Raw genomic sequence first — 22,163 nt, forward strand, 5'->3', positions numbered from 1 at the left:
GCAAGCACGTGATCATCACATAATAACTGTGCGACCACTCTGAAGATATCGGGATGCGTGTGCATTCCCACAACTGTCACCCTCTCATTAAACCGTAGCCAAAGCACTACGGTCACAGAAGTTTCGGATGCCATATGGTGTCCCGCCCGATACGATTTTAGACACGATCTACACGCACAACGTTGGAACAATGGTGCCCATGTAAAAATAACGTAGCTTCGAAACGTAACAAGTCAAGTAGGAAAATATTGTTGGGACACATCCTTCCACGAAGCTCTACTTTCCCCAGCTGATTTCTGGCTTTTTGCCATTGATGAAGTCAGACGACATTCTCACATGTCATCCTTGTGAAAATGGATGTTATAAATGCGTGATCTGTCAAACAGTTTCCAGCTGAGAGAAGGAATCCCAGGCTGCAAGAACATCAGAGTTGCATGTAGCTCCTGTTATTTCACGTGTCCTTGGCAGCCATGTAGGCATGATGAATGCATCCATGTGAAAAGCATAGTAGAGGGCGTGTGGTCTACAGTAGAACCTCCTTGATACAATGCTGTTTCGTACGATTTCCTGATGCCCATGTTTGGATCAAGAACGCCAAAAAATGACCCAATACAGTTACAGATACAGTCGAACCTCGATATAACGAAGTCCAATTTGCAGCCGAAAATTCGTTAAATTGCGAGTTTCGTTAAGTCGAGGTTCGCATGTTTCAGCAGTCCAAATTAAGATGCAGGTTCTTGGAACACTCCTGGCGTATGGCACTTTGTAGATAGCAAAATTACAAAGATAACCAATAAACCCCGGAACTAATAACACAACCAAGAGCGTGATGCCCGATAGCCAGCGGGTACAAACGCATTTTTCTCCATTACGCGTACGGTGAAGAGCAGGTCTACAGCAAGCGCCGCGCCTAGTGCTCATCGCTGCCACTAGATGTAGCCATCAGTACCATCCTCATCATGATTTGTCATCACTAAAAAAAAAAAAATTCCTTTCACGAAGACATGGCAACCAGTGGCGCAAAGAAAAAAAAAATTTTGCACATACCAGAGCTATCAACTTGAATATTCTTTCGAAGAAAATTGGAAGTAGTATTGGTGGATCCATGAGGCCACCACTTACTATTACAACGCTTAACGCTCGCAGCCATCATCCGGTATCGGATGATACCGTGCTCAGTAAAGCAATGACGACGTTGATTCATGAACGCTGGAATATTTTATTTAACTGCTCGCAGAGCAATTCTATGCAACTCAGATGGAAGCGCAGAACTTCGTCAGCTTCATCTGCAGCTTTTTAATAAGCGTCGGGGTTATAAGGCGCTCGTGGTTGACAGGGCTGCTAAGGCTAGCTCTTGCGAGTGCGCGCCCGCGTACGTGCATAAGAGATCAAGCGCATCCATGACTTGCTTCGGTGTAGCTATGCTGCTTGCCGCCGGGAGTTCTTCGTCCGAATCGTCGTCCTGCTTTTCTGTATGTGACGCTCTGGATTTTTGCGTCATCTTCCACTGGAGCTGTTCAGTTGTCACAGCGCAAGCATCGCTGAAGAAAAAGTCCTCGAGTGTCACGTCGCTTGGGGCACCTCTCTGATCGCAGAGCAGCTGCCACGAGTCAACGACATCTGTTGTGTATGCCATACTTTCGTCACCGTCATTGTACTCACGGCGGAGCTGGGCCTTAAAATTAAGGCGAAGGTCCGGACTTGTTTCATGACCATGTCGCACTTCACTGGCAGGGACCGATCACGCATTTTAGCGACGTACGCCGCAAGCTTAGCCTACAGCTCCGGAAAGCGTCCAGACTTCGGCACGTGGGAAATCTCTCACTTGCCATCACAGATTAAAATTTCGCTTCGCTGCAGTCGCCACTCTCGCACCACCCGTTTGTGATTTGTTCCTTCGGCGTAAAGGATGGCAGCCCTCTTCAACATTGCTGTGAACGACTGCCGAACGATTAGTGGGCCTAGAGCACTCATGACGACTAGTGAAGCATAGAAGTAGCGCGTAACCGGCAGTCAAGTGGAGCGCGTCAAACCATTGCCAATGTCTTTCAACAGAGAAAGAAACCCCAGGAAACCCGCGAGCGGTGTCTGCTCTTCCATGAACTACCAATACTCCCCCCAAGCGCCGCCGTTCTGAGCAATGTTGTTAGACATACTTCAGTTTCGCAGCTCCCTATGCGAGCCCATTGGCCGACGTGGCCGCAACGGGTGTCACTGAAACTACAGGCGCTGCAGTCGCGTCTTTCATCATGCGCACGCGTCGTTTGCACCAACAGGCCTGTAGGCGCTTATCCGTCGGTAAATGTAGTTTAGATACGCAGTCTGAGTTTTGTGACAAACCTGCCGCGCGTAAGTAACGGGGACTTGACGGTGTCTGTGCACTATCGGCGCTGCAGTGGCGTATCACTCACGCAGCGCGCATCGTCTACTCCTGCGATGTCATCTCTGCGGTGGGTTGTTTTTCCCCAACTGGCCTGTGCCGTTCGCTCTTTAACGACTGTGTTTTGGCTGCCCAAACAATATTTTATGCCAAGGACCTTTGAATGACATGTCTAGCTAGTCTTTAGAGGCTGCAACTACACCGCAAATGAGTGGTCGAGCACTGCGATTCCGCTTTTCAACCAACTTTTTTCCTATAAAACTGCCACGGTGCTCTCTTCAGCGGGGGCTTTGTTTTTTGCTGCTTATTCTTAAGATGTGTATGAAAGACGGCGAGCGCCTGTGCAGACGCAGGGACATTAACGCATCACGCCCAGCAGTCGCTGGAGACAATGGAGACGCTGTGGTGAATTGATCCACCCCCGTCAACGCTTCTTCGCCTAATAAATTTAATTGACACATGTATTTTTTATATTTGTCCGCGGATATTATGGGACTTGTAAATGAGTTGGAAGTGATCTGTGAGCAGTGACAAGGACGAAGTTCAATACTATGACTATGAACATATTTATGTCAAAGCTGAATTCATTTTCTTTTTGACGAACAAAACAAACAACAAACAGAGTGACCCTTTTTATTTACTTTGTGCACAAAAAAGTAATTTTGAGCTACTTTTGCTCAAAGCAATTTTGCCCTCTTTCTGGCTGCTTGCACCTGCTCTGTCAGCGAGTTATCGACGCCAATCAGCACATATTATATATGAAATAAACTACGCTAGCTCACCTCTCCATATTTGTCCTTGAGCAAATGGTTGCATACACAATTCAGGGCATGTGGCACATCACACAGGCAATAAAGGTACGCGCGCTCAGGCAGGCATGGATGTGGAATCTTGTGAGAAGGTGAGGTCACGCTGCCGCTGATTCACATATGCTGCCACATCGAGCGATTATTCCTAGCTCCGTCACTGACTACGGCGATCACCATAGCACCATATTTATGTAATTGCAATACTTCTTGCAACACCAGCTCTTCTAAAATCCTGCCAGGCGCAGCACCTAGGTGGCAATCGGTTTCACCCAGCTCTCCAGAAGTGGTACGAATATCAGCACGATCGCCTTATCTGCAAGTTGGTCAGTTCCTTCATTTGAAATACCACCGTAGTCCACAAAACGATCAAGTTTGAAGGTTGACTTGTTAAAATTGTACGCCTGGCGTTACTTAATTTCATCCAAAATCAGTGTGCCAAATTTCTTCCTATCTGCTCTGTTGCCCAGCTGTTTTCCAATAGCTTCCATACAGAGAGGACTGAAACCATACTTGAATGGTATTGCTTTCAGAATTTGTGTGAGACGGCTCAGGGAGGGAAAGGGCAGCATATTCATGTCAGATAGAAGCTTATATGCTCGAGGCCTCGCTATCCTCAGCATTAAACAATTCAGAAGCCAGTCCGCATTGTATCGCGCGCCACATGGAGACTTTGCTTTCAACTGTTTAAACGATGACATAAATGCAAGGAAGTTCGGCCAACGCTTCCTCGATCCTGTTATCGGGCATTTCAGAAAGCCTTCTCTTCAGAGCCAAAATTTCATTCTTTTGCTTTTGATGCACAGCAGCCGCCCTAAGCAGCCTCTTCTTCACATTGCGTAGTTTCCTCTGTGGACGGAGACAACATACTAGTTGCTTTGTAAGTACATTGCACTGCTTGTGGTGCATATTATCTGATGTCGCCGTGTCACGCTGGCCTGCTTTCACGCCCGCACATATGTTTAAGCTGTCTGCTTCTCTCAGGATTCTTTGCACACTTGCAATGCTAGTCGCAGCTCGAAATAGCCTCTTATGAATTTTGCTGTAGCCGTTTATGCAGCAAGTACCATCCTCTTCAAGCACAACAGTTTTCATTACTCGCAGATGCCCGGCTACCAGTTGCGTCATATAAAATACTCCACATCGCTTCTGTGTTGCGTAGTCCTCAACAATTTCGAACTTCCAGAGCGCAGAAGGCAGTGTCACGTTCGTGAGCTCGTTGAGCATCAAGTGTGTAGCGCATATTTCTCAAGTTCCTTGTTGCAAGCCCAACAGCAGATTTGAAGTTGAAGCGCTGTCACTACAAGCTTCGCCCGATGTACTTGCCGGCACTTGCACTCGTTCTTTTGGTGGACGTCGCTTTCGCTTCACATTTTTTGGCTTTGAGATGTGCTCAGGCAGCCCAGGAAAGAGCCAGAGAAGTGGGCCGGGAACAAGCATCCTTTTCCCGCGAGGAATCAATATTTCTTTGTTACCCACAACATACTCGTAGTATTTCAAAATGTCGTCGTCCTCAAAGTGGCGTTCACACACTTTTGATTTGTTTGTGAGGCGTTTGTCTTTTCGGTGTAGCATGCGTTCCCAACTTTTAAACTCTCCAGCGTCTTGCGGTGGTGCGAAAGAATGGTGACCAGCAGCATCGTGTCTCAGGCCGCTGGCGCAGCCGGGGGCATACAGTACGGCATAGGGAACTTCTTGCTGTCATGAGACGCAGAAACGCTTCTTCAAGAAGCTTTTCAAGAGAGCAAATCACGACACATCACACAACACCTACAAAACGGAGAAGGATAACGGCACACAATGCAGCGCAACCAACATGAAACCAGAAGTGAAAGCAGAAGTCAAGTTTCAAGTTCATTACCAGAAACGCATTTACAATACCTAGCTCAGATATGACAAATTTTCACAAAGGGGCTCAAAATTAAGAACTGTGAAATAACTACTTCTCAAAATGGAAACCGGAAATCTACCAGAAATTGAGCAACTTCTATCAGAGACGAAACAAAAAGTAACGAAAGACGCGATCGCAGCGCCGCTAGTTCGCGTAACCACCACTTCGGCCATGTCCTGAGCGCAGCTGTGAAACTGAAGTATGTCTAAGATTGTTGGTTCTGAGGGTGCCGCCATAGTGCCGCCGCAAATGGGAACAGCGGCGCTTCCATCAACTATTGACACCCCCCATGAGTTTTGCATGCACTGTAAAACTCTCCAAAATGTTGAAAAACACTTCCGAAAAGCAAACAAACTCGCAGGATAGCGAAAATATACGGGTAGGGCCATAGAGCAAACATAAAATTGTAACTACGTTGTAGCTCCCGTTGGTCTCGCTTTTTTGGCGGGGCTATGTTTTGGTTTTGATTGTAAGTCAACGCCCCCAACTTCAGACTTTCAAATTTTAAAAAAGTGGTCGACTTACAGTCGTGTAAATACGGTAAAACCAACTGAGAAAACGTCCTCGATGACCCCTGTTCATAAACTTACTTCCGGTTGGCGCTTTCCTGTTCCAACAGGCCGGTGACATCATAGCGTGACGCGTTCCGGAACTTCTGAAGCACTCCGGCTAGCACTACAGGAGCGCGTCCGCTGCGGATTTCATACGTACACAATAGATGGCGCAGCGGCACGTTCTGCTCTACATATTGAAGCGCGCCGAGAAAATTTGAGTATTAAAGGGCGCATGCAAATCGCTGTATGCCTGGCTAAAGTTTTCGTCTGCCTGTCAAGGAGGCTCCTGGTACGTGCGTGCGATGCGCGAGGACTTCGTTAAATCGGAAGTACAGTATAAAGTGACCTCGTTAAATCGCGAAAAAAATACATGGTTTTCAATGGGGCAGAAATTGGGAAAAATAAAAAGTAAGCTATTTCGAGAATTTCGTTAAATTGAGGTTCGTTATATCGAGGTTCGACTGTATATATATCTTTTTTACCGTTTAATGCGTTCCCGGAAAACACTATCTTTTGGCACTAACATTTAGTATATTGCTTGAATGAGATCGTATGATGAGCTTCCCAGCCACTAGATGCCATGTAAGCAACAAAAGGTGCGAGGCTCAGGCATGATTGACAGTGGTAAGTGCCTGCAATGGCAGCTTTCCGGCAGTACTCGCCCGCCTGTGTCGCACAAAAATGCTGCCATGCACTCAGTTTCCTATTCTCGTACCAGCAAGTCTCCTAGTGGGTCATTGCACTTTGCCCTTTCACAGCTATCCCCGCCAACCCATTGCGATAAGCATCTTCATTTACCTGTTTGGGGTAGGAAGCGTACTGCACGCTTTTAATAGGCAAAAACCTCAAACACGCCGCCGTTCCCTGCTGCAAGTGACGTGAAGCAAGCGTTATGTTTTCCTCTGGCAGCATCGTGCCATTGTATTCCAGCATTACCTACCAGCTCGATTTCGTCTCAGTTTCGTCTCGGTTTCCTATAGCCATTTTAAAATGACAACACGCGTCCTGGATCACTCAGGCCCCCACAAGCTTGACACACATAAGCGTCTCGTGCCTCGACAATTCGATCGTGGCGGGGCAGGCACGTCAGAACTTCTTGCCAAAACACTTTGCTCGAAAAAGCTGCCAACCCAGGCCGAATTCGAGGAGCACGAACGTAAGCTCGCCAAAGCTGCAAAAGCATAAATGCATGTCTTGGGTCGCTCGAGCCCTGCCAGATCGGCGCGTGTCAGCGTCTCGTGCTGCAACAATTCATGCAGTGCTTTGAATTACGTAGATCTCAACTACAGTTCAGTTAGCGGAATGATTAGCGACTTTGGATCGTACATTTACCCTAGATAGTGTGTTTTTCTGTCTTGCCTTTTTTCCAACGTGCATGACCTACTGTGCAGACCGGCCAACCTGGACGTGGCAACAGGCAACGCCTACTGAGCAGCAATAGCAGCAGCACCACCATCACCAGTGCTGCTGACGGTGGTGGTGCATAACACTGCTCAGTGTGGCGACCAACTGATTCTACAAACAGTGAGCCAAAGCAGTACAGCTTTCTTCGACCTCAATAGCTTCCTCCATGCTTGTAAAATCACGCGCCTTTCACTGAATGGTGATGTACAGCACACATTGACTATACGTATTCATCACAGAGCCAAGGATCTTAAACACAATTACCTTAATCTCTCATTGCATTAGCAGTTTGTCAGGTTCCTCTGCAATACCAATCCCATTACATAGCTGGAAGCAATAAGAGCTGTACACAAGAACTCGGAAAACAGTGGTGGTTGAGCACAGGGGAACTCAGCTATAGTATTTACTCGCGTAATAAATGCACTCGCGTAATGAACGCACCCCCAGATAAATTGCGAAAAATCAGAATTTTTTTTCCCTTGCATAATAGCGCACCTTCAACTTTGCTACTGTGCAGTCCCACGATTGAATGGCCGTGACGCAGTTTTCTGGAGAGACTACAATCTTTTACTCTTGCACACGTGTTTAAAGCAAATGCGCTTAATGCTTAATGCATCCTTTCCACCTGTGCCAGCGCAAAGGCACCTCGCAGATTTGAGAGAGAAAAAAACGTAACCGGTTCTCTGCAACATATGCACTTTATACGTGCTTTACACTGACGTAATAAAAGAGAGTGCGCTTGGGATGCGCAGCCAGGCGCGGCGCACCACGGGAGAGTCTAAAAGAGAAGAAGGGGCACTTGATTGGCATAGTGGTCATAATCGTGCATAGTGTCGAATTCACGTGTCTGTGACTCGCTTTTCTGGCTGCCTTTGGTTTCAATGTGTGTGATTGGCATTAAGTCGCATTATACGCCTACTGCAGGATATAACACATTATTTGGTCACAAAACGGAAACACTGATCGGTAACCGATAAACTTTGACATGCCGATGAGCAGGACGGTCGAGGAAGGACATGCACACAGTGTGCTTCTGAACACAGATGCACGCTTCAACTTTATGCTTGCGATAATGGCAACGCTCCGAACAGCAATTGAAGAATGCTGTTCGGAGCGCGCATTTAGTTTTGCCGCGCGCGATTGGCCTAGGCCGCACCGACTTTGTGCAGCTGACACGTTGATTCTTTATTCTATGGCGGAACCACGATGTGGATAAAACGGCCAGCAACCTGTACAGCAGGTCTCGTGGTTCTGATGCAGAGTGAAGTTGCAGTTCGCAAATGGTATACATGTATTACACTGCAAAGATATCTCATGCATGCTCCAAATCAATACCATTTTAATTTTCAATTTTCGCTGTTTCGAAATTGTCTCCATGAAATTTACCCCGCATAATGAATGCGCCCCCCAAATTTGCTTGGGCGTATTGGGGAAAAAAGTGTGTACATTACGCGGATATATACGGTAATTCAAACCACACTGATGGAAACATGCCTTAGGTGCACACCTGTGGGATTCTGCTTAGCAGCCACTGTGCTAGTGTCAGGCTCAGTGACCAGTACGTGCGGTGATTTGACTCGCTTGACTTGCTCTCGTGTAGTATCACCACTGGTCGAGCCATTGTTGGAGGCTGCCCCTGTCGTCGACAAGGCAGTTCGCGCTCGAGTCACCGTGACTGCTGGTGAAGCAGGCGCCAGGGAGGACGTGTTGCCTGTAGGGGTGGAGTTCCGAGGTGAGGGCACCCTTGGAGGTGGAGGAATGCTGGGCGAGCCGAGGGCAGCCGCTGGAACCACTGTGGTGCCCGCACTGCCCGGTCGGGCCTTGTATTTGGCTCCTGCAACAGGGGATGTGCACACAAACATAAATGAAAACAAAAATTACTAGAGGGAACTCTGGCACTAGCAAAAGTAGGCGCGTCTCCATAGCTCCACCTTTTGTGATATATTCCCATATTCTATTAATGGTACTGCCTTGTCGGCTGTTAACTCCTATAAGTATTTTGGCTTTCTTATCACTAGCAACCTTTCATGCAATATGCATGTTGAATATGTCACTAACTATGCTAATCGAACATTAGGCTATTTGAGACAAAACTTTGCATCAGCATCCACCTAACTAAAGCTTACTCTATACGAAACACTCGTCCACCCAAAATTAGAATATGCTTGTGCCATATGGAACCCTGCTCATGCCAATCTCGACATTTCCCTTGAAAGCATTCAGAACCGCACCGCCTGTTTTGCTCTCTCAAATTATTCACGTCATTCTAGCATCATGTCCATGAAAAGAACACTAGATCTGCTTGACATCTCGTTACGTCGCAATAGTCTCGTCTGTGTTTTTCATGGAATATATTACTGTAACCCTTGTCTTAAAGAAAATCTTTTCACCACACCCAGTTGCATCTCATCTCGCATTGACCATCAACACAAAATTGAAGTGCCATCTTGTCGAACTAATTTGCACCATTCATCCTTTTTACTAAGAAACGCCAATGAAAGGAACCACCTTCCCGCCTTCAAAGTTTCAATCTGTGACACCACTATCTTCAACATCGCCGTTCAAAGTCCCTTATAGTTTGATTTTCTATTCTTGTGCTGTACTGGAAATATTGCACATTTTCACCACTCCTTTCTGTTGTGGCTACTAGGCCTTTTGAAGGTATGTATAAATAAATAAATAAATAAATAAATAAATAAATAAATAAATAAATAAATAGTGTTTACTACGACAGCTACAAGCATGGTAGTTAAGTACAAGGACTTGCCTCAACTTCTGGGGTTTTAATGACTCCGTGGCTACATGGCGAGCATGTCACCAAGAGTTCGATTAAAGCGTTCCGTGGTACCGTTAGTCTGTGGGTGATAAGCAGTGCATTTACGATGGACAACAGCACATTCAGCAAGCAGTTGTTCAATGACTTCAGATAAGAAAGCGTGGCCTCTGTCGCTTAGAAGTCCACGTGGACCTCCATGAACCATGAAAGGAGAAAACAGCGTACTAGTATGAAATTGCCAACCTCCTGCGCTGTAGCATTTGGTAGAGCAGCAATCTCCACATAACGTGTTAAGTGGTCTACCACAACGATTATCCACCTGTTGCCGGTAGGATTCAACAGAAGTGGCTCATAGAGATCTATGCCCACGTCATCAAAGGGTCTGGATGGGCATTGTAGAAGCCAGAGTTCACCGACGGAGTAGTGCGGTGGCGCTTTGCGGGCGGTGGCACCCATGACAAGAGCGGACGAAGTTTCGAACGAAATTGTACATTCCCCGCCAGTAATAGCGGTGTCGAAGTCTTCCGTAGGTCTTGAAGACTCCGGCGTGGCCACATTTAGGGGTGACATGGAAAGAGGAGCAGAGCTCTGACCGCAAGATTCTCGGAATGACGAGTAACCAGATGCATCCCTCTGGGGCATAGTTGCGTTGATACAGTAGCTGGTCTTGAATCGCAAAATGAGGAACTTGGCGCTGAAGCGTTCGTGACGGTGACAACTTTCGGTGTATCCGAGAGAAGGTCGACCAGAGATGCAGTCCAGGGATCATAAGCTGTGCAGCAGCGATAGTGTCAAAGTCCATAGAGGACAATGTGCACACGCAGGAGGAGTCGTGACTGGCCTTCGGGAAGCAGCGGTGATCGGGATAGCGCGTCAGCGTCAGAGTGCTTTCGCCCGGAACGGTAAACCATGGGGATGTCATACGCTTGAATTCGCAATGCCCAACGAGCAAGGCGGCCCAATGGGTCCTTTAGCGTCGCCAGCCAACATAGTGCTTGGTGGTCAATCACTACGTCAATAGATCGGCCACATAAATATGGGCGAAACTTGCCAAGTGCCCACACAATGGCCAAACACTCCTTTTCTGTTACGCTGTAATAGGTCTCCGCCTTGTGACTCGCGTGCGACTTGCGTATGCGACAACATATTCTGTGTGGCCAGGTTGACGCTGTGCCAACACAGCGCCAAGGCCTACACCACTTTGCTCGGTATGGATTTCGTTTGGCGCTTGAGGGTCAAAATGGGGAAGAATGGGTGGCGTCGTGAGAAGATGGCGCAAGGTTGTGAAGGCGTCGTCACAATCTGGAGACCACGATGACAGATCTCTAGCGCCACCAAGGAGCTGCGTGAGATGGGATATAATTGTCGCAAAGTTTAGAATGAAGAGCAGAGGGAGATGAAACTGTGTCGCTCTTTCAAAGTGGTAGGTTTTGGGAACGCAGTAACAGCACGTAGCTTCCCAGGATCTGGGCGAATGCCCTCCTTTGAAACGACATGGCCTAAAATTGTGAGCTGACGAACAGCAAATTGACATTTCTTCAGGTTAAGCTGCAACCCGGCGTTGGTCAAGCAAGTGAGTACGTGCTGGAGGCTGAGCAGGTACGTTGCAAACTCGGGGGCAAACACCACAATGTCGTCAAAATAGCAAAGACAGATTTTCCATTTGAGGCCATGCAGAACAGTATCCATCATTCTTTCGAACATAACAGGTGCGTTGCAAAGTCCCAAAGGCATGATGGTGAATTCATACAAGCCGTCTGGTGTAACAAAGGCAGTTTTCGGGCGATTGGCCTCTGCCATTGGAACCTGCCAGTAGCCTGACCGCAAATTCAACGAAGAAAAGAACTCGGCCCCCGGAAAACAGTCCAGAGCATCATCGATGCGTGGTAATTGGTAGACGTCCTTCAGCGTGATCTTGTCCAACGGTTGAAAATCAACACAGAAGCGGATGGAACAGTCTTTCTTTGCGACGAGTACCACGGGAGAGGCCCATGCGCTCTGTGAAGGTTGAATGACGCCTCGACGGAGCAGCTGGTCTGCAATGATGCGATGTTCCGTAGCGGACACGATATGGTCTTTATCGCAGTGGTGAGTGAGAGCCAGTGTCTATGTGATGTTCAACTGTCAATGCACGGCCAAAAGATGTTTGCACGACGTCGAAAGAACGGCGGAAGTGCTGGAGGGTTGCGAGAAGTTGAGATCGCTGCTAATGTGTCAGGTCTTCAGTGATGAATGGGCTGAACACACCATACTTGAAGAAAAGAGCGCTACGAAGACGCAGACTAAAAGCAGAACATGTACGATGGACAAGGCGCTACTTCCAACTAAATGTTTTTTCAAAGAAACAGGATTTTAAATGGATAACCTAGAATGGCCCATCGTGACATCACGACCTCCCTATCTCATTAGAAAAGCTATCTCTTTTTCAATAAGCATCAATGAAGGGCAGCTAATGCACATGCCCTCAGCCTTTGCAATGTAGAAAGCTTCTAACATCTCCCGTTCTAGTCTATCTCTAGACTGTGCCAGAAACCTGGTATCACGAAGATACGGACGGCAATTGTGACGTTTACAGTGTTCTGCCAGATGGCCCCTTGCATTGTTATTTACGGCTCGATTGTGCTCACGCGCACTCAGATAGGGAGGTCGTGATGTCACAATGGGCCATTTTAGGTTGTATCTATTTAAAATCCTGTTTCTTTGAAAAAACATTTAGTTGGAAGTAGCGCCTTGTCCGTCGTACATGTTCCTCTTTTAGTCCGCGTCTTCATAGCGCTCTTTTCTTCAAGTATGCAAAACCAACTCGCCCACATCAAGCTTCTGCTGCTGAACACATCAATCCATGTTAAGTCGGGTATGGAGAGGGCACTCAGTTCACAGACAGCAGTAGAAGGCACTTCATCCAGGACGGAGACAATTCGTGTTGCAATGACCGACTCGACATAACCAAGGCATTCGCGGCATAGCAGTCATAGCAGCGATGAAAGATGATTGTAATGGGCATCATGCTGACACAAGCGGCAAGGTGAAGAGCTGAAAAGGGTAAAGGAAGTGCTTTTCGGGTAACAACGTGATGAGAAGGCATGAAGAAAACTATTCCGTCGGATGTAGTACTACACAATACTGGTACGAATGCTGAAGAGCACGGGGGAATACAGGTGTCTTCTTTCATGACAATTTTTGCAGCAGGATGAGCATCGACCGAGGCCAGGTCACCAAGTTGGGAAAATGGCTCACTGTCGGCAGAAGCAGCGGTCAGTTATCGTTCGTCACCACTACGCTGTGGAGAGTCTGTCTATGGAGGGTGCCTCGAATCCTCCCTTGTTCACGAACCCAGGTGGATCGTGACATTCAATCTGAGCCCGAGCGCAATTGATGATGGTATTGTGGCGCGAGAGAAAATCCCATCTGAGAATAACGGCGTGGGAGCACGATGAAAAAACTATGAACTCAATCTTGCATAAAACGTCCTGTATGGTCACACGGGATGTATAAGCAGCGGTAGGGCGAATGGGTTGAGCACTCGCCGTTCGAAGCGACAATCCAGACAGAGACGTCATCACTTTACGAAGCGAGTGGCAAAAGCTGCCATCCATAACTGAAATAGCGGCACCAGTATCGACGAGGGCGACTGTGGCAACATCTTCGATAAACACACCAATTACATTGGCAGGTAAAAGAGGAGGACTTCGGCATGTCGACACTTGCGCAGTTCTTGCCTCGGGAACTGCGTCGTCTAGTTTCCCTTTTTGTTAGAGATGGGTTGTCGACACATAGGGAAAACCGATCGGCCACATGGGGAGGGTGACCGGAGGCGTTCGAAGTGAGGATGCGAGGTTCGGAGTGAGCTGGTGATGGGTCGAAGGGTCCATAAGGCGCATTTGGATCAGGCGGCACATAGGGCGCCCGTCAATCGTCATCGAACGCCTGCGATCGGCGGCGGCAGAACCTTGCGACATGACCAGGATACCTACATGCAAAGCATATAGGGCAATTGTCCGGCGTACGCCACGGGTTAGCGACGGCAGTGGTGGCCCAGGGAACAGGAGGGGGAGGGCGGCGCACAGGCTGGTGGAAGCGGCGCACGGGCACACTGCGAGGGGCCATTGCAGCAACCGTAGCATAAGTGACTGGTGTAGTCACGACATCCTGCTGGTGAGCAGCCGGCAGTGTTTCCGCGACCTCTTCTTGGATCACATTACGGAGATGAGACGGCAAAGTGCTGGCCGACTCCTGAGTAACCGACACCAGAGATAGCTTTCGTGCGACTTCTTCACGGTGAAATCCTTGATTTGGGTTATGAGGGAGGCTTGTTCGGGGCCGGTAGTCAGGCTGCAGAGTGACGCCGCATTTGGTGTGGGATGTCACCTTGTCAGAGCTCGCTGCTTACATAATTCATCATAGCTCTGGCACAAGCTGATAACGTCGCCAGCAGTGCGTGGGTCCTTGGCCAGAACCATCTGGAACACATCATTATCGATTCCCTTCATGGCGTGCTTGATCTTTTCCGCTTCCATCATGAGAGCATTCACGCACCTGCACAAATCGAGAACGTCTTCTATATAGCTGGTGAGTGCCTCACCCGTGTCCTGTGCGCATGTATGCAAACGCTGCTCTGCTCGGAGTTTCCTGACGGCGGGTCGGTCAAATACTTCTGTAATCGATGTCTTGAACGCCGACCGCCTTTGGATATCCCTCTCATAATTTCTGAACCAGAAACTGGCCCCGCCCGTGAGGTAAAATGATACGTTAGCCAGCTTGTCCGAGTCATTCCATTTGTTGTGAACGCTCACCTATTCGTAGGACGACAGCCACTGTTCAACATTGTTGTCGTCGGTTCCACTGATGATGGGAGGCTCCCATTAGCGAATGGTGCCAGCGCAAGGGACGGGTGGCGATGGAAGAGTCTGCTGGTGGGCGTACGGCATGGCAGAGGTTAGCGTCCGAGAATGGACTTCCAGGATGGTAGAGTGGAACGTTACCCCGAACAGCTCTACCATTTATAAAGGAGATTTATTGAGATTCGTAGCAACAGCCGGTTCTACGATGCACCGAGCACAGTCCCCTAGCTTGAGCCTCTTATGCGCGCTTGATGCTGCCGATGCTGCTGACACTGCGCTCACGTTCGTTATCTTCCTTACAATACTTGTTTCTGGATGCAGTACATCGGGTTCCGAGAAGAATGGACCGACTGATGCCTAAGATACCCCAGCATGTGACGTGGAAGCATGTGTGTAAAAGTCCACGCATGAGTGCTTTGACTGGAGTTCTAAGAAATGCATTTGTATTTCGAGCTCTAGAGCATGCTTCGTAATTTCTAGAAAAGATACCGTATAAACATGTGTAAGGGTCGCATTTTTTTTTTTTTTTTAGTATACAAGGGCCAATTTTCAGAGTGCGGCCTGGCCCATACACGCAATGTGTAAAAGAAATTTTTGTTTATAGTAATAGCAATGTGCCAATTGGCAAACGAACAGTGTTTGTTGCAGTATAGGACATAGCAGAGTCGTCATAATGCTCAATTGTTGTCAATCGCCAAGTCCTCAGACTCCGAGTTGGTGCTGTGTTGCAGTGCGCACTCGTCCCACAAGAAGTCATCTTTGGCACAGTCCAAGCTGTTCCGAGATCCTGGTGAACTTAAAACTTCAGGATACAATGTCTGTCGACACCAAACTCCTCGCAGACAGGATCCAACCAAGCAAAGTTGCAAGCGATACCCTCTCGAGCCGTCTGGTCAGCGTGTGCTCGAGGACGCCGCTTGCCATCCATGAGTGTCTGTGGATTTCAGCCTTAAGGGGGGACGCGGCAATTGAAGTGGTCTAATTGTCAAAATTTTCAATTTTCTGAATTATTCTTTTTTCGATCCACGGATCATTATTTACCTCGTAGTGAAATATTATAACAACATACACGGTAGAAATCGAGAGAACAGCACTTTCGTAGAGTGCTGTCATCAAAAATTGCAAAAAGATCTGACTTCGGAAGGCCCCGTTGCACCGCAGATCAGCTGGCTATCCGGTGATGCAGCACTGCCATCTTGGTATCATCGTAAAGAGGAGAAATCAGAGCTAAAGATAGCCGGAGTGACGCATTTCTCCACCGAAAAATGAACCAGCAAACGCAAGCAAAAAAATAAGGGCAAAAGCGGCATTGCGATTGGGCATAGCAGACACATGGGGCATAGGGCGCGCTCCTATTGACTGGTAGATTTGAATTGCTGACGAACCTCTCTCGCACGCATTTGCGCAGCAGCGAGCTGCGCGTTCCTGTTGTGATTGACAATCGTGGCAGCTTACGCACATTTTCTGCTATGAGCCCCAAAGGAATGAAGTTCCGAACGGCCCACGTGTACGGAAGACCACGAAAGGCGTGGAAAAGAGGAAGAGAACTACTCGTAGAAGCGGATGTGGCCGAGCTTTTTAACAAGGCACGACCGGTGCACGTTGGAGACTGAGAAAGCGCGCCCACGTGCGCTGCTGACGACGCGACCACAGAACACCTACGCGACCACAAGCGATGATGAAGCGCGACCACGAGCGATGGTGACCTTACGTCCGCGTGTGGTCTTAACAGCAACGCGACATCAGCGGAGCAGAAGTTTTCGTAATATTCAACTGCGGATTTCAGCTCCAACTCCACTAATAAAGAGGTTGCGCAAAGAGAGACAAGAGCGGACGTTTTGAGTGCGCTATTACCTGCCTCTGCACGACGGCTGGATGCATTATAACCAAATAGGCAACTAAGGTGCACGAAGCTGCTGCAAGAATGCAAAAAACTACATCAAAATGTAAAGTAAATGTGTCCCCATGGGCAAAGGACTACATCCCAGGCAGGTTTTAGGTGCTCAAAATAAAGATATAAATGTTTACAACAAATGAAACTTTGAGTTACGTTCCCTCAGCTTTCATTTTTTGTGCAGTTGCTTTCAGTCATCCCAGTGCCATTTTACAATGAATGAAGACAAAATCATTCTGTCTTTTGCACTTAGATCCTGAAACATTGATGAGTGCAATAAAGCTGTCCATCTTTAAATGCACCTCATAAATAAGTCTATAATGTTTCTTTTGCAAAAGTCGTTAGTAAGACAATATGTAAAGGAAAGCTGAAAAAATATTTTTATGCTCATTTTGGCATTTAAAAAATAAACCAATAGCTTTATTGCACAGAATGGGCCTTTGTGGGCATGCATATGTGAAAATCTAGGCGAATTTATGCGTAATTAATTAATTTGGGGATGACCGTTAGAAGCTGTCAATAGTTGTAACTCAAAAACTATAATAAATAGCACAAAACTGATTTCAGTTATGACATCAGCATAACAAATCACACCTGCATGCCAAATTTCACCAATTTATTCCCATAAATAAATAAAACAAAGTTTTCATTGCCACATCGCCCCTTAAAATGCCGATTCACGCCGACATCCAGCAGTTTCAGCATACCTGCGAGGCTACCCGAAATAACAGACATTTCTGTACCGACACGGCGCAGCTGTTCCTTGACCTTATTTTTCAAGTGACCGCGAAAGCTGTCCAAGACCAAAAGTGACCGTTTGGCCAACAAGGCACCTTGGTAGTTCTGCCAAATGGTTTTTACCCAGTCAAGCTTGAGGTGAAAGTTCATCCAGCCCTTTTCTTGGACTCAAACTACAATTCCGCTGGAGAAAACTTGTGGGAGATACGGGGTTCTCCTCCGTGCTCTTGGGACAAAGGAACGACAACACAGTAGTGCAAACAATCATAAGGGCATTTATTGCACCTTTCATAGATCAATGCCTGCTAGCCGAGTTGCTATCCCCAAAACATGCCGATGGGCGCGCGACAAATCTAGAAGTCCGACTCACTGCGACCGCGTAGCGAGCGAAAAATATGTTCGCCCCATGCTGTATCCCAACGCCTAGTCATTCGCGTGTACGGTCACGCGGACGGTGGCACGTTCCAAGGCGGCCACGCGAGGCGGTCTCACAGAAGCATAGGTCGGCGGCGCGAGGGACGTCCACGCCGTTCGCAGACCCGCCGGGAAAGACCCAGGGCCTTTCTTTCCCGCGCCTAAGTAACCCCGCCGCAGCGCAACACTAGCGCCATCTCTCGCACTGCGCTTCAACTACTTCGACCGCCGCGGGCGCCAGGCCACGCGGCGGGCGAAGCCGCCCCGCAGGAGACGAGCTATGCGGGAAAACTAGATCTCAGGGGAGGCGTGAGAGTCACGCATCCCCGCAAACTTCGTTGGGAATTCTTTTCCTTTTCTATACAACGTAGGGGGGTAGCTTCTGCCCATCCGCAGTAATGCCAAGCATTACTGTGCAGCGTTGGCGCTCAGCGCCGGTTGTCTGCACGGCGACGGTCTTCTTACCTTTCGCTTCGACTGTATAGTATTCAGGACAGTCAAATCACACAGGGGTCTGGTCAACATTAGCTATTTGGGACAATATATAATTGTGTTCATGGTTCAGGCCGACAACATGCTTCTGAAAGCCAAACACCTTGTCGGTGTAGTCGTCCGGAAGCCCCTGGCACAGCATGGTCCTTCGCCGAAAGGAGAGACCCTTCCGCTTCAAAAAACTTACCAGCCAGCTGGCACTAGCTTTTAAATCCTCACATTGTATGCTTTTCGCACGTGCCATGGCTTGAGCTTCCACGCGCACCATGTCCATTGTCAATGCTGTGGGGAGCACACGTGCCCATCTTCCCCTGCGTCGTCGCGGTCACGTCAAGAGCCAGCATAGACACAGGAGAGGCGCACTATGCCCTCTCCCCCCTCTCCCTCCTCCCCTCGAGTCGGGGAGATAGCTGACGGGCGAGGAGGAAATTCACCTCGCAAAGGTAAAAAGGTACAAAACAGCACCAGCGGGGGAGACCCTCTCCTCTCTCTCTGACGCCGGACCCCGTAACCTGCCTGACTGGAGTACTTGCTGCAACTCGTGAGTGACCTCGTTTGCCTGACTATCCCGGGCAACGAGGCCAGCTTATTATTACTTATTACAGAGAGGACTTCGCTCTGCAAGGGTTCTTTATTGCTGGTAGCAATAAATGTTGTGACAGTTGATGCCGCTGGTTGCCTTATTCATTCGAACCTGATGTAGCCGCGATTCTCGCGCTATGGGTTGGGGAGTACTACGGAGCGACTGTGTGGGCTAGATCCGGAGCTCGCCTTCAGCCCTAGCTGCACGCAGAAGCCAGCCCCCACAATGCATAGCCGTCGCTTCACACTTCCATCACATAGCAGAGCAGCTCTTCTTCCAATTCAGAAAAACTTGCATGGCTTGCCTCAGAAAGCGCACTTTTTGCTGCTAGTATTCTTCAAGGCTTCTTCCTGAGAACAACATCGTCGAAGGCACTTCTCGTACATGCAGAATTTTCTGCTGGCTGCACGCTTACGATGTTCGAGAGCAAACTCTACCCCCTTCCATTTAAACCCAGCTGCGCTGCTGTTTAGGCGCTTTCCCATCGTGCTCAAACGTAAACGCCCAGATGGAAACAAGCAAACGGCACAAAAGACCCAAACAGCGTGCAGAGCATGTGCACACGGCCAAACAACGCACAAAACCAGAGTTGGTGATGCTAATGCTGATATTGATAACGCAGGTTCGATAGCACAAGTTCAAACGGGTACATTCAAACGCAAGCACATTTTGAATATACAGTCGAACCCGACTATATCGAACCCGTTTACATCGAATTATTCCATATATCGAACAATTTCTGGACAGGGTATAGTTACAATGAGTATATATAGCAAAAATTACGCTTACATGGAACAAAACTAGTAGCGACTCCCAATATATCGAACGTCAAGCGGCGGAAAGTGCCCCCGGAAGTTAGCTTTCCCTCGCGGTGGCGGGAAAATCCGGCGGCGCGGCTCCATCCAACCGCTCTCCCTACGTGAACGCGCTACCTCGGAGCCGCCGACACCCCCCTTGCAAAAAATGATCCTGCCCCGCCTGCAGCACTTGCTCAGACAGCCAATCAGAGGCTCTTGTGCCCTCGTCGTGCAAGATGGCGAAAGTGCGAGTTGTCTCGCTGCTTTTCTGGTTCATTGTGTGTACGCCTTGTGGCCTTCTCCTGCAGTGTTGCCGTGAAGCGGCAGAATTCGCCTTTCGTCGTGAAGCTCGAAATCATAAATCGGGTCGAATGCGGTGAGAAGTCAGATGTCCCCGCAACGTACAAGATTCCTAGGTGCACTCACGGCATGATCTTGAAGGGGGTAATTAGGGCTAAAGTGGCCTAACTCGCGACCCGGTGCCCGTGGCGCCCAACGCGTATGCACGGCCGTGTACGAGTGGTTCATCCGAAATAGCTTCAGCCATACCGACTTCCGCGTGCTCAGTGATGACTGTAAATTCTGATTAATGCGACGAAGCCGTTGCCGGTGTTGCTGAAGTTTGGAATAGCTGTCAGAATTTCTGGAAGCTGTTGACGAATCAACGGTAGACGAGTTTGTGAGTGCAAATGACGGTGTTGCGACCGCGGGAGATCCTGGAAACGAAGACTACATTGCCGACATCGTGCCGAGCACAAGTGAAAGTGGACACAATGAGGACAGCGACGACAGTCTTTGGCCCACATGCTCCAAAGTGATTGGTGCGCTCGCACTAGTCCGGTGCTTCTGCGCAAATGCGGAATGTTGCGGCCTCAGCTGCTCCGACTTTCTAAACAAAGTGGAAAAGTGCATGCGTCGCACACAGCGAAATTGCCCAAGCAGAAGAAAATGCCGGACTATTTCGTGCGAAACTAAGCTAGTTTCATCAATAGAGTGATTTTTTAAATGGTATGTGCTTTTATGACATACAATTATTTAGCAGGCTTATATCGAATTATGCTCTATATCGAACTGATAGGCATTTTTTGGCGAGTTCGATATAGCCGGGCTCGAGTGTATGTGGATTGAGGAAAATAGGGGGGTGTGGCGCTTACGTGTTTTTTTTTTCCCGGATACGTATTTCAGAAAAACAGGATGCAGCCCATACATGGGTGCAGCCCGTACAGGCATTTATACAGTGTATCACATTCTATCAGCTGCCACTGCCAAGGCGGTAGCAGTTTAGCTGGAGGCGTTAAGCAATGTTTGAGGAGTCGGACATTAATTTCAATGCTAAGCTCCCTCACACACAGTGAGAAAGGCTGTGCTACAGGGGGACAATTATGAAAAAGTATAGAACATGTCATATCTCTAATATTAGAACACCGAAGTTGATGATTAGAGTGAAATTTGAGAAATATGTTAGGCTAATGTATTTCTCTGCAGATCGAATGACCACTCATTTGATTTTACGTATAAACTTTCAATGAGACTTGTTCTGAAAGCACCAGTGGCGAGGCATATACACCGATGGCGAATGGGATCTAGCATCTTTAGCGCGCTCGGGGTGGCGGAGTGATATATCACAGTACTATAGTCCAATCGCGATCGAATAAGGCTCTTGTAAAAATTCATTAAACAGTTCCTGTCGCTGCCCAAGGTTGTGTACGATAAAATTTTCAGTAAGTTCATTGTTTTTAAGTAGTTCACCTTGAAATACTTAATGCGTGGAATGAAAGTAATCCTGGAGTCAAGTATTATGTTTAAAAACATGCGCTCTTCGCTCACAGGTATTTGTTGCCCATACATTTCGACAATGGGAACTGCAATGAGCCCTTTCTTGCTGGTGAAAAGCATACAAGAGCTTTTGTAGGGTTTCCCTTTGAATCCGTTTTCATCTGCCCATTTAGACACTTTGTTCAAGCCCTGTTGTACTTGTCTCTCACACACTGCAAGGTTGCAGGATTTGAAAAATATTTGTATGTAGTCTACGTATACGAAATAAAAGATAGCTGGTGGTAATGAAGCACAAAGCGTGTTCATCTTCACGATAAAGAAGGTGCAGCTAAGCATGCCTCCTTGGGGTACACCAGTTTCCTGTATAAATCATTGTGATATTACACTGCCGATTTTCACGCGGAAGGTACGAGTGGACAAATAGCTTTCTACAGTGAAACCTCATTTTTACGAACACCACATTAACAAACTTTTTAGAATTACAAACTTTTCAGAAATCCCCCTGCTGATAATGTAAAAATATTTCAGTACAACGAACTTCAGAATACTGAACTGCTCAGAATAACAATCATTATTGAGTTTCCCTGTGATGTTAACAACGTCTCAGTACTACGAACTAATATTTCAAAATCTGAGGATTCTTAGCTTTCCGCATGTCCTTCATGAAAGCCGAAACAGTAGGCTAACAAACGACAAGGTGCAGAGAGCGGACGTGGTAGTATGTGGGTTCAGAAAACTTGAGACGGCATCTGAGAAAAAAAGAATGCAGCCGAGCGGAGGCAACGATGCATCAGGTTTTGCAAGCACGTGCTCTGCA

General features: G+C 47.9%; 1 protein-coding gene across 4 annotated transcripts in view; it reads right to left on the reverse strand.

The window, feature by feature from the left end:
* Scm (Polycomb protein Scm) overlaps positions 1-22,163 on the reverse strand; it is a 298,625-nt gene that overhangs the window by 100,693 nt on the left and 175,769 nt on the right. For all 4 annotated transcript variants that reach the window (XM_055066831.2, XM_050172273.3, XM_055066833.2 and 1 more), the window contains one exon: positions 8,543-8,869. In XM_055066831.2, coding sequence (XP_054922806.2) covers positions 8,543-8,869 — 327 coding nt within the window. The remainder of the gene's footprint in view (positions 1-8,542; positions 8,870-22,163) is intronic.

This window comes from Dermacentor andersoni, chromosome 6, assembly GCF_023375885.2.
Source record: "Dermacentor andersoni chromosome 6, qqDerAnde1_hic_scaffold, whole genome shotgun sequence".
NCBI classification, from domain to species: domain Eukaryota; kingdom Metazoa; phylum Arthropoda; class Arachnida; order Ixodida; family Ixodidae; genus Dermacentor; species Dermacentor andersoni.